Source organism: Sarcophilus harrisii, chromosome 1 (assembly GCF_902635505.1).
Source record: "Sarcophilus harrisii chromosome 1, mSarHar1.11, whole genome shotgun sequence".
Lineage (NCBI taxonomy): Eukaryota > Metazoa > Chordata > Mammalia > Dasyuromorphia > Dasyuridae > Sarcophilus > Sarcophilus harrisii.
Window position 1 is genome coordinate 211,902,517 of NC_045426.1, and position 15,900 is coordinate 211,918,416.

A 15,900-nucleotide genomic window follows, 5' to 3' on the forward strand; every position below is an offset into this window, starting at 1 on the left:
CAGATCCAGATCTCTTAGTGTATAGACCACCACCGACCCCCCAGACACAGATTACAACAAGGCGTCATCTCGATCCTCACTATATTTCACCATCTGTATTCAATCCATTACTAAGGCTTCTCTATTTCACCTTTGCAACATCTCTTCAATTAGACCTCTTCCTTCCTGGGACACTGCCAGCTCTCAAGTTCAGGCCCTCATCAGCTCACGCCTGGACTGTAATGCAAGAGCTTACAGGAGAGTCTGTCTGTAAAGTCTCTGCCCAAAGGAACTGGAAACTGAGTGGATTCTCAGCTGGGGAATGGCTGAATAGGCTATGGTATATGAATGTTATGGAATATTATTGTTCTATAAGAAACAATCAGAAGAATGACTTCAGAGAAACTTGGAAAGGGTTACATGAACTGATGCTAAGTGAAATGAGCAGAACCAGGAGAACACTGCACATGGCAACAACAAGGTTATACAATGACCACTTCTAATGGACGTGGCTCTTTTTCACAATGAGATGATTCAGGCCAGTTTCAAAAGACATGATGGAGAAAGTCATCTGCATCCAGAGAAAAAGGGCCTGTGGGGACTGAATGTGAAAAACAACATAGCATTTTCACCTTTTTTGTTGTTTGCTTTTTTTAATTTCTCTTTTTTCTCCCTTTTTGATCTGATTTTTCTTGTTCAGCATAATAAATGTGGAAATACATACAGAAGAATTGCACATGTTTACTATATATATATGATCACTTGTGTCTAGCGGAGAGGGGGTGGGAGAAAGGGAGGGAGAAAAATTTGGAACACAGGGTTGCAAGAGTGAATTTTGAAAACAATTTTTGCATATATTTTGAAAATAAAAAGCAACTGTTAAAAAAAAAAGTCTCTGCCTACTTCAATCTTTCCTCCATAATCAAATGATTTGCCTAAAGCACAGCTTTAACACATAACTAAAACAGCCATGTATACAAATATACATTTATATCTGCAAATTATATGTGTGTGTTCCTGAATTAATAGATTATGGCACATCATAAACCTGATACAAAAAATAAAATTAAAATAAATAAAGATAATTTTATTTAGATACAGAAAAAATTGCTCTCATTTTTAAATTTTTTTTGACTGAGGTAATTGGGGTTAAGTGACTTACAGAGAGTCACACAGCTAAGTGTTAAGTGACTGAGGCCAAATTTGAACTCAGGTCTTCCTGACTTCAGGACTGGTGCTCTATCCACTGCAATACTTAACTGCCCCTGCTCTCATTTTTTAAAGAGAGAACTGCAGTTGAATATGCCTCATTATTTTTGAAATTTTTGGCATAACGTTTAAATAGGGAAAAGAGAAGGTATTGTTCTAATTTGATTTCTTCAAAAGAGCTGTGTTAGGAAGGGTCTATTTACTATATTCAAAAGAGGAGAACAAGATCCCTCTTTATCATTCTATAACTTCCATCATTCAATTGTCTCCCCACTAATTTGCTTAGACTCAGTAACTCAATCAATTGCCAAATCTTTCTTTTTCTTCCTCTATAACATCCTTGATTTCTCTCCCATCCTTTCTTTTCATTTACAAAGAAGTCAGGTTAATTCGGTACCTCATCACTTCTCAACTGGAAAATTGCAATAATCTCATTTCTCTTACTACTACAATCTATCCAGCATATTACTGCCAAAATAATTTTCCTTAAATTAATATTTAACCATATAATTCAACTAACTTTAGTGGCTTCCTTCCTGTTGTTTCTGATAAAGTATAAAATATTTTATTTAGCTTTAAAATCCTTTTACAACCTGGCTCCAACCTGTTCTTCCAGAGTCCTTTCATTTTACAGCTCCTCCCAAATTGTAATCCAGATAAATGTCCTCTCTATTCCTCATACAACACTTTCAATCCTCTAATTCCACAATTTTACAACCCCTCCTTCCCCTAAACTAGAAATCATTCTTTACTTACTCCTACCTTATAGAATCTTTTTTTTTTCCCATTTGAAACAGTTCAGGCAGTATGTTTTTCTTGAAGCCTTTCCAGATCACCCCAAATACTAACCAATATTTACGTTCTATGCATAAATATCTATTCATTAATTTTATATTTACACAGTATATTTTATGTATTGTATCTTTCCTATTGGAATATAAAATCCTTTTGAGTAGGGACTGTTTCATATTGTACTTTTATATCCAATGCCTGAGCTAGTTCCTGACTGATTGATTTTACACCAAATGTTCCAAAAATCTTGGTGTAGTTTAAAGTTATTAAACCTTAAATTATTTTAATAGCTCATTTAAAAGCTACTAAAGTTTTGAATTGTACTAAGACTTTGGGGACACTATAAGCTACAACTGAATTTTACTTGAAAGGAGTATTATTTTTTTTAAATACATGATGAATAAAATACTTTCAATATCAGTTCAAAAGTCATGTTCAGAATTCTCTCTTCTGAGTATTTAAACTTCCAAAATTAGTTCTGCATTCAAATAATTTCAACATATTATATCTCTTCAGATAACTGTATCAAAAGAACATAAATTAAAAGGCATTTTTAATATTTCTAAAGCAAACCAATCTAGTACCACAATGACTAAGTGAACAGAGATGCATAAATTTTTATAACAGATAAGTTACTATTTAAGAATTCATTCATAAATAGATGACAAGTTTAATATAGTGTGAATAAAAGGAAAAAACAAACTAAAGCTTATGATAAAATGTTAGGCAAAAATATTGGCAGTAACTTTTGCAGATTTCTACACCCAGACTTAGTTGCTGTCTCCCTTGGCACTTTGGTTGGTGTTCCCACCTCCCATTCTATTCAGCACTCTTTTATATATATAGATTGCCCCATTGGAATATAAGCTCCTTGAGGGCAGGATCTGTCTTTCTTTTTTACTTAAATTTGTATCCCTGGTACTTAACACAGTACATAAATCAGCACATAATAAGCACTTAATAAATAACAATGGCAGCCTTCCCGCCTATCCATTAGGAAATTATTTCTGCCTACACATCAATATGGAAAATTATGGGAACCTCATTTTACTTGTTACACAGTATTATGTGAGACTTTCATTTTTAATTATTTAGCAAAAAAAAAAAAAAAAAAAAAAAAAAAAAAAACAATCCCATAAACTTTCATTTAAAGAGATGCAATAAAAAGTAATAATGAAATTAGTAAATTCTCAGTTAATTTCAAAGCCAAGTAAAGGAAACCAATATGAAAAAGTAAAAAAAAATGTCAAAGACAAATTATGGCTAATACTATCCTATTGATTCAGATATCTTCAAGAACTCAAAATACACTAATTTAAAATTAAATTAGTGTATTTTCAAGCAACTTCTAAACAAAAACTACTTTCAACCATTGCCTCACAATCATGTTTACATTATTAAAGTGTTTTATTTGAGAAAGTAGGGAATACTACCTAGGTAAACTATCCCAGACATCTTAAGAAGTATTGACTATTCTGAAAGTCTGTGAACTAATAAGGATTTCTTAATTTTGTTTTGTTTTTATTTTTAATAGGATTTTATTTTTCCAAATATGCAAAGATAGTTTTCAACATTCACCTCTGCGAAACCTTGTGTTCCAAATTTTTTCTCCTCTGCTCCTGCCCTCTGCACTCCCCAAGACAGCAAGCAATCCAATATATATGTTAAAACATGTGCAATTCATCTAAACATATTGCCTTATTATTCATGTAGTACAAGAAAAATCAGGTCAAAAAGGAAAAAAACACAGAGAAAGAAAAAAAAAAAGGCGAAAATACTGTTTCAATTTACATTCAGTCTCCATAATGCTCTCTCTGCATGAGGAAGGGACTTTACAGCACAAGTCTATTGTATTTGACAAGGCTTTCTTAGTTTAAGAAACAAAGAGCTTTAATATCCACTGATATTCAACATTAAAAGTACCAGAGCCTATTCAATGCCTGGAAAACACAATTATTCATAATAATGCAGCCTTGCTTTAAATGACTCCTCAAGTAGGGCCAGAGCACATGTCTCAGTGGAGTTTTAAGATTTTCATATCCTTTATGCTTTAATACACGGCTCATCAGTTGCCTCTCCAAAGCTTGATGATACTATCACCCCAACACACAGGCAAAAAGGGCTATAAACCAGCATGACATTTCTGTGCTTGAGTCCCTTAATTGCAGGTCTCCTGAGGGGAGCCACTCTTCAGACTCACCTCCCCAGTGCTTCTACCATCAGTGCTCCCCCTTGAGTAACTTAAGGCTCTAATACTCTCCATCACACTCCACTGATTTACAGTGCCTAGTACAAAAGCCTTCCTTGCTCATACCTAAGAGCTCTTGATAAACAGTACAGAGGTTATGCTGCCTGCTGTAATTGATTCTGAGCTCCATAATACAGTAGTTTTTCATACTTTATGTAGCATCACCTTATACTCTTTTTTAAACCAAAAAATATTTTTAAAAAAACCACATCTACTTTTCATAAAATAATCTATACAAGTAACTTAATTTTAAAAATGTTTATAACAGAAACATTAAACATACACAACAATATAAGGTATTTATTTCTGAACATATATACAATGTAAGATAATTACCATATTATTAAGGGGATTAAAAATGATATCATTGATGACACTGCTATTTATTTTTTTTTTTGTTATTTTTAAATAAATCTGTAAATATCTCATTTTCACATCACCTACATTTTTTAGTGTAATAATATTTATTTTTTCCAAATACAAAAACTAAAGATAGTTTTCAACATATATTTCTGCAAGACTTTGTGTTCCAAATTTTTCTCTCTCCCTCCATTACCTCCCCCCTGCCCAAGCCAATAGGTGCAATTCTTTTAAACATATTTCCATATTTGTCATGTTACATCACCTACATTTTCAAATATATCCTGCCTCATTTCAGAGAGTATCATTTATAACAAGGTATGAAAAAAGGGGGAAAAAAATTTAAGTTTTGCAAAACTAAGCTACATTACAGAAAAGCTTGCTGTTATATGCAGCATAAAATCATGGGTCTTGTCTTCTGCAGCAGAGCAGGGAGCAATATCTTCTTAAATCTCTTCTCTGGAGCCAAGCTTAGTCATTATAAATTTTACTGCAGCATTATGTTTTGATTATTTCGTTTTAGTTGCTCTTTCCATTTATATTGTTGTATTCATTTTCCAGGTTCTGTTTATTTTACTTTTCAATACTTCATTGAAGTAAAAATAATGAAAACTAATAAGCACGGGAAGACATTATGAATGTAATACTTTTTTTTAAACAATGAGATCAAGGTTTTCTGTTCATAAAAACAAAAAAACCTTTCAGAAATAACATGTCACAAACAGTAAACACTTTTATCATTTTGTCTAATAAGCCAAACAATTCCTTAATCACTGTTAGCCAAAAATAAAGTGTTTTAGTTAAAACAATTAATTCAATTTGCCATCACAAGAAAAGTCTATTAATCAGTTTTGTTCAAATGGAATATAAACAAATGTGTCATATTTACCAATAATAACATCATAAAAATATGCTATTTCATTTTTGTTTAAAAAATGTAAAAGAATAATTTAAATTTAATAGTTGAACAATTCAAACAATTGTCTTTAACTTCACAAGTTATTTCAATGCTCAAAAATTTACAAGTTTTTTAGAAACTAAATTACATTTGATTCTCAAGCAAAATTACATTTAATATTGTGGCCCTCTTAAGTGTGACTTCAACTTTACTTACATTACTGCAAAGAGACATATAAATCATTTTTTGAGTATGATGACAAGACCTGATATGCCACAACTCAAATTTGATCAGTTTGCTTGTTCTATAAAGTAATCACTGCTTGCTATTGATTTTGATTTATATTTTACCTTCACAAAAGTGGCTGCATTTGTTCATCAAGAGAAATTTCTTCACATTCCAAATGACTGAAAATTTCGTATTTTACGTGAACAAACAGAAAAATTATCATGAAACAAAAGATACATCAAAATAATAAATAATTATTAAGTACTCCCTAAATGTTGCAGAGGCAACGGCAAAACTGGCATACTGATAATGCACTCTTGGTAAAGTGATGAACTCTTCACCTCCCACCTGATCTAACAGCCCTTCCAACACCATTTACTTGAGCCATCTCCAATGAGATGGTACTTACTCTCTCTGCAAAAGTGATTCCATTCTATCCATCACATCTTCTTTACCAGATTGCCTGGTACCTTTCCATATCCTCTCAATCTTCAATCTTTTCCTATTTCTAGATTCCTCCACACTGTCTGCAAATAATATCTTGCTTCCTCCATTCTCCAAACACCATCACTTAATCCAACTATCACATTAGCTACTGATCGCTTCCCTATCTCCAATAGCAAAACTCCTTGAAAAGGCCTCCTTAATAAATCCAGTGCTCATACTCTCTTAAAGCTCGATATTTTCTGGTTTCCAATCTCATCCTCTAAATGAAACTGTTATCTCCAAAGTCATAATAATCTATTAATTGCAACATCTAATGGTTTTTTTTCTCAATTCTCATCCTTCTTCAACTCTCTGCAGATTCTGAGACTGTTAACCAGCCTCTTCTGGTTTCTTTCACTATCTTCCTTCTAGGTTTTTCTACACTGCTCTCCTCAGGTTCTCCTCCAACCAAAGTGGGCCCACTAGCCTCCATAAGTCTCCCTCAATGCTTTTCTCTTTTCCCACAACACAATTTTACTTAATGATCTCATCAATTCCTCTGGATTTAATTATCACCTCAAACACGGATAATTCTCTAATATACTGAGATACCTTTGTCTTCCACTCTCACATCAACAACTGCCTACTGGACATGTCAAGCTAACCTTAAACTCACATGTCCAAAACTATACTTGTTATTTTTAAGCCCAAACCTCTTCTCCCCCTCCCCAACCCTCACTAAGTTTCCCATTCCCGTGGAGGGCACCACCATGATTTCAGTGACCCAGGCTTACAACTTCATTATCATCCTTGCCTCCTCATTCTCTCACTTGCCATATCCAATCAGTTGCCAAGTGCTATCAATTCTTCCTCTATAGCTTCTCTTCTCCTGACATTGTCATCCAGTCGTTTTCAGTCATGTCTAATGTTTCAAAATCCCCCGTAAAGAAATTAAAGTGGTTTGCCATTTCCTTCTCCAGCTCATCTTACAGAAGGAACTGAGGCAGAGAGATGACTTGCCCAGAATCACACAACTAGGAAGTGCCTGAACTCAGTGTCATATTTGAACTCGGGAAGATGAGTCTTCCTGACTCCAGGCTCCACACTACTCACTGAGCATCCTAATTTTCCCTCCTGATATTCTCTGGTTCACTCCACGCTACCCACTGAGCATCCTAGTTGTCCCTCTTGATATTCTGTGGTTCGGGCCTTCATCATCTCCTTAAACTCTTGCAATGGCCTTCTAGCTGGCCTCCTTGCTTCTAATCTCTCCCCACTTCAGGCAGCCTTTTCTTAATAATGCTGGGTTTCGTTCCTACCTTCATCTCAGCTGCCCAAGTGATTTTCCTAAATCATATACATCCTATATTCCTAAATCTATACATCATTTCAGTGACTCTATTACATCTAAAGTAAAATAGAAAATCCACAGCCCTTTCCTGTTTTCTTGTAATTTGTTCCCAGTTCGCATCTTATGTGAGGAACGGGCCCTTAACAGAATACTCCATCTCCTCAGTCCAATTCATTTTCAATGGCTATCTGTATCCCATGACTTGAATTTTCTCCTTTTTTAAACTTTCCAGTTAATATCCCACCTCCTACACACAATTTTCTTCTAATGCGAATACTTTCTCTCTATATCTCCAATTTATCCTGTGTACAGCTTGCCTATACATAACTGTTTGCATGAGGGCTCCCTCAATGACGGTGAGCATCTTGAGAGAAGAAACTGTTTTGGAGATTTTTTTTGGGGGGGGGGAGGAGTTCCTCAATATCCCCAGGCACTTAATAGCGCTTAATAAATGCAATATGACTTAACCTGACTTGGTCTGAAAAATAATCTGAAATTGTAATAGAAAAGTAACTGAATTATACATAACTTTTGACCTAAATTTAGCACTACTAGGCATATGCCCTAAGGAGAGTTCCAAAGGACTAGGATAAAATTTGGAATTCATGGATAAATAAATCCTAAACAAATGGTGATATATGAACACAAAGGCATATTGTGGCACTATAAGAAGAAACAGAGAAAGAGCAAAGAAACAGATTATCTTGGAAGAACTAATATAAAATATAGGAGGCAAACCAATTCATGCAATGACCACAATAATATAAAATAAACCAACACTGCAATTCTTCACAACTCTACTCAGTGCACTAAAAAGAAGAGATTCACAGAGAACTGAAGATGAAGTGTGCATCCCATTCTGTGCAGTAGGAATAGATTAAGCATATGGATAAGGGGATGGGGTTTTGCCATCAGAGAAACAAAATGGCACAGGGCACAGCGATGGGCCTGGAATCCAGGAAGATTCAACTTTCTAAATTTAAATCTGGTTTCAGACATTTCCTAACAATGTGACCCTGGGCAAGTCACTTAACTCTATTTCAGTTTCCTCATCAAATGAGCTGGAGAAGGAAATAGCAAATGACTTCAGTTATCTTTGTTAAGAAAATCCCAAATGGGATCACAAAGAGTTGGACGTGACTGAAATGACTCAAAAACAACATTTCAGAAATAGTCAACATTATAAGAGAAAGTTTTAATGAGTAGGAAAGGAAGGGAATAGTCAGTCACAGTGACAAAGAAAATGAGAATAGATTCAATATAACTATCTCAAATAAAGATCCAATCATCAAAATGCCCTTTAATTATCTTCTGATAGTTAAAATGTCATTTGTCCTGACCCAAACAACCCCAACAGAAAGAACCATGAATAAATTGAAATTGTTCTCAATGCAGAGCTCTATTAACTCATTTGTATGATTTATGTATGAAAGATTTTAGAAAAATCCAGGAATCAAGAGACTTAATTAAGATCTACTCATTTATCCCCTTATGGGTTTCATTAAAGCCAAGATGATTTACGATATAAACCCTTGACAACCTAAAGTAAAACCACTATGACATTTAAACAAACCAATCCATGAATCAATATATACACACACAAAAAGAGCAATATTTATCATTATTAGAAACTAAACTTGGCATGTTTCCCAAACTTTTCCAAATGAATAATTGTCAATTTTATTTTTCACTCCAAAAAGTTACAGTGGGAACACTCCAATTTGAAAAGTAATCATGCTTTTGAAAGTGGGAATAATATATAATCCTCTAGTTAAAAAGAGGGCTAGGACATAATACATGAAGATAGTGTTTCCTTATTACAAAAAGAAAGTATCGTTAATTCTATTTAAAAGAAACTCTCACACTATCAGCTCTGGGAAATCTACTGATGGAAACACAAGAGATAATGAAAACTAAGGTGACTGAATCCTCAGAAGCAGAAGCTCAAAAACACTGAATTTCCTCCCTCTGTCATATCACTTCAGCCAAGCTAGTTGTCTTTTGCAAGCATGAAGCGAAGCCCTTTTTATCATATGTTCTCATTCTCTTACTCTCTCCCTCTTTTGAAGGACAGCACAGTCTGGATGCTCCACTGGGCAGAGTTCCTATGGCAACACACATTGGTTACAAGGCATCTCCAGAGTCCCACTGGTCACGAAATAGGACTCACTTTTCAGGGATGACTTTCAGGAACCTCTCAGTCTGTAATGAAATCCAGTTTTATGAGCAGAAAAAATTTCCCAGCCCATCAGGATGCTTTTTAATTACATTTTTCTCTTTTAGATCAGCCTGTTCTCCTTCCACATTATCTGCTACACTCTATGAACTATATAGCATGAAAAATCAAGGTATTTCGGGTAGGGGATGGGGAAGGTCAGGAAACGTAGTCTAGAGCCTTCAATTTGACTCTGGCTTTGCTCCTTATTAGCTGTGCAACCTCTGTCAAATCACTTACCCTCTCTAGGTCTCAGATGCTTTATCTTTAAAAGTAGAATGCTTCCTAAACATGGGCACGTACCTGTAATCCTTGCTGCTCAGAGAGACTAAAGCTGGTAGACTGTTTAAATAAAGAAATTCTGAACTAAAGCCAATCTTGTGTCCACACTAAGCCTGGCACCCAATATCGTGAGGCACCAAGGGTGAATGGAAGTGAGAGGGGTGTGAAAGAGGCTGCCAAGAAAAGGGGAAACTGGACTAGTTAGGAACATAATGGATCAAAGCTTCTGTGTTTTCCCCATCAGCAGGGGAGTCAGGGCTGTGAGTAATCTCGGAACTTTCAACTTGGGTGAGACAGGGAAAACCCAATCTCAAAAAACAAGATAGAATGAAATGAGAGGGAGAGACTAAAATTTCATATCTAAATCAAAAGTCTCTGAAACCTAACAAAATCAGTCTTCTTAACTGCTGTCAATAACCTGAGAACGCCAAAACTTTAAATAATCTCACAGTCAGGCAGTTCTGACTAATATAAATGTGTCTTGTTTTAAGTTTTGAAGGTACCTCAGGATTACAACATGATACAAGCCAGTCAATACCATCTTGATATGGACCACTGGTGTCAAACTCAAAGATAAACAGGGACCAATAAACTCTAAGTGAGAATCTCTATATGTCACAAACTGACTTAGAAAACCACATATTAATGCTATGTTTTACTGAATTTTTATTTGTTAAATATTTCCTAATTACTCTTTAAGATGTTGTTGTGAGTCACATGTGTGACACTTTTTATTTAGACCATCAGATCCTAATTCCATAAATACATACTTAAAATTACCCATGGTATAACAGAGGATAAGTGGCTCTCCCCTTTATAAGCCCAAAGTCTCTTAAATCTACCAAAAAGGAAGATATTTTAACCTCACATACAAAACTACTACTCTGGCTTCTAAGTAGAATCTTGAAACATCCAAGGTTCTTGGTAAAGTGCATTTTCAAGAAACTAGTAAGCCAAACTATGTAGTAATGGGAATATTTATAAAACATTTATTTCACTTCCCCAAGTTTTACAGTTTACTAATAGTTAAGAAAAAGGAGGTGAACTTAAACTTTGATGTTGCTCAGTCATTTTTCAATCATGTCCCAACTCTTCATGACCCCATATTATGTTTTCTTAGAAAAGATACTGAAGTGGTTTGCCATTTACTTCTCCAACTCGTTTTACAGATGAGGAAACCGAGGAAAATAAGATTTAAAAATTTGCCCAGTCACAAAGTCAGTGTGTGAAAGTGGATTTGAATTCAGATCTTCCTGATTCCATGCCCAACACTATGTAACTGCCCCAAAATCTTGATAATAGTTTTTACAAGTTTTGTTGAGGGATATTTCTCTAGTTTACTTTAAATCCCAGCTAAAATTCCACTGGATTTTCTGATTTCTCATCTTAATGCTAAGGCCTTCAATTTGTTGATTATCTCCAACTTCCTCTGTTTAAAGCCTTTTTTGTATTAATTGTTTGTGTTTTGTCATCCCCAATTAACTAACAGCTTCTTTATGAGCAAAGATTGTCTTTTGCCCTCCTTTTTTTTCTAATCCCCAATGCTTACACTATAGTGTCTGCTACAAAATAGTTGCTTAATCAATGTTCATTGAGGGGCCTGAAAGTTAGGGAACCGAGTTCCAATCCCACCTCTGATGCCCATTACCCAGACGACCTTAGCTTATCACTCAAACTCCTTATGCCAATTTTCTAATCTATAAAATAATCAACTACCTGATTCAAGGAATGACATTTTATAAGCTTAAAGAAATTTTTTAAAAAGGAGGAAAAAACTTACCTGATACCATACAAGTCTTTAACAGAATTCTCTTCATCTTTTCCTTCTTTAACTGCCTGCATTTGTATTAACTTCACAACAGCTTTTATCAAACCATGTGTATTTCTGTAAAACAATAAGAATACCTAATAAATGATGAGCATAATCACAGCATAGGATCAAGATGGTTATTCAAGCCTAAAGCAATTCAATTCACATTTATTGAGTGCTTGCAATATGACAGCCACAGTACTTGGGATGTCTTCCTGTGGTTAAGTTTAAACCCTGTATATTGACAGAACTCATAAATGTTGATCCACATAACCAGGGGAGAACGAAAAAGGAGATGGAGAAATGAGGCAATAAAAGAAATTAAACTATATTCACATCTTGAAAAGCAACTCCTATACATAATCATTTTAAATTATATAAATCTACATATAAAATTTCCTATTTAATATTCTGCAGGGGGAAATAGCACTATCATGGAAAATTTATTTAAAATCCCTATGCATATTACAAAGAATCCAACTCAGAAACACTGATTTATCCTATAAGAAAGCTAAAAAGTTGAGGAAACTGGGAATTTAGGTATCTTGTGATCAAGAAGTGTGATCTGGTATATGTCTAATCTAAACTGATGAATGGGAAAGAAAACCTTCCTCCCAAAATGATCCTGGGTTATGACCAGCAAACTATGAAGTATCATTCCCAAGAGGAGAGAAAAATTTGTAACTACAATCAATACACTTCAATGAAATCTAGCCATTCAGTTACCACTGTCCTTTCAAGGTAGAAGATAAACTGACCCCTAAAGGACAGTTCTAACCTTATGATGACAGTTCCTTAAATACTACTTTGCATATACCAAAGGGTCAATAAAAGAATGGCTTCTAATATAAGCAATATAACAAAAATCTCTATTACTCTTACTAGTATTATAATCCTCCACTAATGTCCTAACCCAATGTATCACCATGGTACGAAGGTGACCTGATGGTCCTAAAAGCTATGCAATTTGTGGCTGGTTCTATCATGCTGGAAAAGCTTCCAGGAAGGACCTAATGATGTTTAAACCCCTGTCACCTCAGGACCAGCGTGGCCAAATTCTGAGTCTTATCAATAGACAAGTTACAGAGTGAGGAATTTTTTTATTGACATTTAGATTTTTCAGATTGTTCAAAAGTACACTAAACAAACCCCTTTGTAGGCTATATTCCCCCAAAAGAAATCAGGCAACATTATATAATAATGAGATGGGCTGACAATCCTCCCTTATCTTTTTTTTTTAACCTCCCAAAATCTGTTTTAAGCTATGGAGTGATTACAACTTCTAATCAAAGCAGAGATATTAAAGTAAAATTATTACAAGTAGCTACTAAATAAACTGATAGTGAAAGGTTATTCTGGTAATTGATAATGAAGTAGGTAATATATTTTATGTTTCTGATTCCCACAAGTAGTGGTAGGTAAGTATTATTTTTATTATTGCCATGTTACAATTTTACAAATTTACATTTTACAAATAGCCGGGGTTTTTTGTTTTTGTTTTTGTTTTTTTTTTTTTTACCATTTTACAAATCACAAAATTGAGGCAGAAAGGTTGAAGAACTTGGCTATGGTCACCCAACTATTAGGCATTGGAGGTACTAAACACAGTGCTCTCTCCATTAGGCCATCCAGCCACTCACTCACACAATTCACTTTCTTTTCATTTTAATTTATGAAATAAAACAAGCATTTCTTGTTCCTACATGTTTATTGTTGATTCACTGGAAATCAAGTCTAAGAACCTTGAGAGTTCAGGCAGCATGGTATAAGAGAAAGTTTGCTGCTTCTGGAATGCAAAGGCCAGGGTTCAAATCTCACCTCAAATCATTTAACCTATCTGAACCTAAATGAAGGCATTAAACAAGATAGCCCTGGGTTCTCTTCCAGTCTTGTAACCCTATCCTCGGTGCCCAGGACAGTGCTTAGCAAATAGAAAACGTTTAACAAGTACCTAGTCAATGGATCAGTGTGTAGCAACCCGACCACCAAATAGCAGCCAGGATTTTGGAACGTTTTGGGGGCGGGGTGACCCACCTCAGAGTAAAGGAAGCATGACGAACTGGAGCCAGAGAGCCTAGGCTTGTTTCCAAACTGTTTCATTTTACCTGTTACCTTGGAAAAGTCATTTAGCTTATCTAAGCTGCAGTTTCCTTTTTTGTAAAATGAGAAAATGGACTAGATGACCTTTAAAGTCCCTTTGAATGTTAAACTGATGACCCCATATTCCTGAATATAGTTTCCTCCCTTGGGACCAAAGAAAAGCAGGAAAAACAAGGTTATAAGAACATGACTAATGCACTTACCAAATAATAAAACAACCTTCTAGTTATTGGTTTGTTTTTTTTGTTTAATCCAATATATGATATTAAAATTCATTTCAATTTCCTGAATTGAAGAGGCAAAAAAGGTAAACACTCAGAAAATAGATTTAACTGCAGAGATGACTAGACAACATACAAACAAATCCCCATTATTGAAAACAAACTCCCAAGAGTAAAATCTTGGAAGAATTAACCTATTTTCCTGGCTGCTGACCATAGCAGTTGTAAGGGTGCCCATTTGTTCTCAGTTCCCCTCCTCTTTTATTTGTTATATATGAAAATCCACTAAGAAGCAAAAGAGATGTCAAGAAATATGGTTATATTTCTCCATCTATCAAGCTCTTGAAAATTAAGATCCCAGAAACCAACCTCAGACATGAAAAAATAAGCAGGAAAAAGAAATAAAATGCAAGCCATGATCTTCAAACCCAAGAAACTTCTCCCAAAGTCTTGTTTCTATCATGAGGTTGAGCTATACTATCAACAAGGGAAAGCTCTTCTAACCACCATTTAAAAAAATTCTGCATTAAATTATGGGTACTTAAAAATCAAAGCGTTCCATAAGAATATCATCATTTAAAATTTGTACTATGAAAAAACTTGTTTTATTCCATAAATTAAAAATAATTTTTAAAGTTAAAAAATAAAAAACCTTAATAAACGGTATATACATTGCCTATAAGAACTATTAAATGTTAAAATATATGTGAGGTATGGGAATGGGATAGGTTTCATATGCCAGGTAAGTTAAAAAAAACAGCCTGGTTCAACATCAGAGACTATTTGGTGGCAAGAGTCCCAATAAGGGGTAAGCAGGACAGATACACAGCCCATACAGGCACAAAATAACTCTATATGCCAATTATTATTAATTTTTTTTTTTTAGTAAGGGAAACTAGAAAAAGATTCTTATACAAGGTGAAATTTCATCTGACACTTGGAGGGAGCCAGTAGCCAGAAATAAAGAAGACGGGAAAACATTCCAGATACGAAAGAGAACCAATAGAGAAGTATAATGACTCTAGAAATGAAGTATCCTTCCTAATGAACAGCAAGGAAGCCAGTGTCAAAGGTTCATGGTATACAAATTGGGGAATAAAGTATTAAAAAAGTTGGGAATCAAAGCACCCAGATTTATATCTGACCTCTCCGGTTTACAACTTTTGTGTCTGAGTGCAATTCACTTAACCTTCCCTCATTTGTAAATTAAAGGGAATGGCTGACATTGCCTCTGAAGTCTCTTCCATCTTTAGCTTATATATTTCTTTTCCCACCCTGAGTCCAGTTTCTTGTAAAGTTAACTAATATTCACCCAATAATAAACTCAGAAAAAAAGATGAAGTTGGATGAACTCTTAGAGCATTTAGACCAAGGATCCTTTAAGGTTTGGGTTTTTTTTTTTTTTTTTGGGGGGGGGGTTGGTTTGTTTGTTTGTTTGTTTTGTCATGGACTTCTTGGTCAGTCTGGTAAAACCTATGGGGAAATCCTTTCTCAAAATAATGTTTTTAAATTATTATTTAATTTTTTTAAGGAGATGCTAAAGTGTCTCTACTGGGTCTGTATCCCAAAGAGATCATAAAAGAGGGAAAAGGACCCATATGTACAAAAAATATTTGCAGCAGCACTTTTTGTAGTAGCAAGGAACTAGAAATTGAGTGGATGTCCATCAGTTGGGAAATGGGTGAATAAGTTATGGTATATGAAGGTAATAAAATATTATTGTTCTATAAGAATGATAATAGACTTAGAAAGCCTAGAAAGATTTACATGAACTGATGCTA

At 34.6% G+C, this 15,900-nt stretch overlaps 1 protein-coding gene across 5 annotated transcripts in view; it reads right to left on the reverse strand.

The window, feature by feature from the left end:
• Positions 1-15,900, reverse strand: part of FOCAD (focadhesin) — a 352,199-nt gene that overhangs the window by 292,831 nt on the left and 43,468 nt on the right. For all 5 annotated transcript variants that reach the window (XM_031969053.1, XM_031969044.1, XM_031969047.1 and 2 more), the window contains exon 5: positions 11,769-11,873. In XM_031969053.1, coding sequence (XP_031824913.1) covers positions 11,769-11,873 — 105 coding nt within the window. The remainder of the gene's footprint in view (positions 1-11,768; positions 11,874-15,900) is intronic.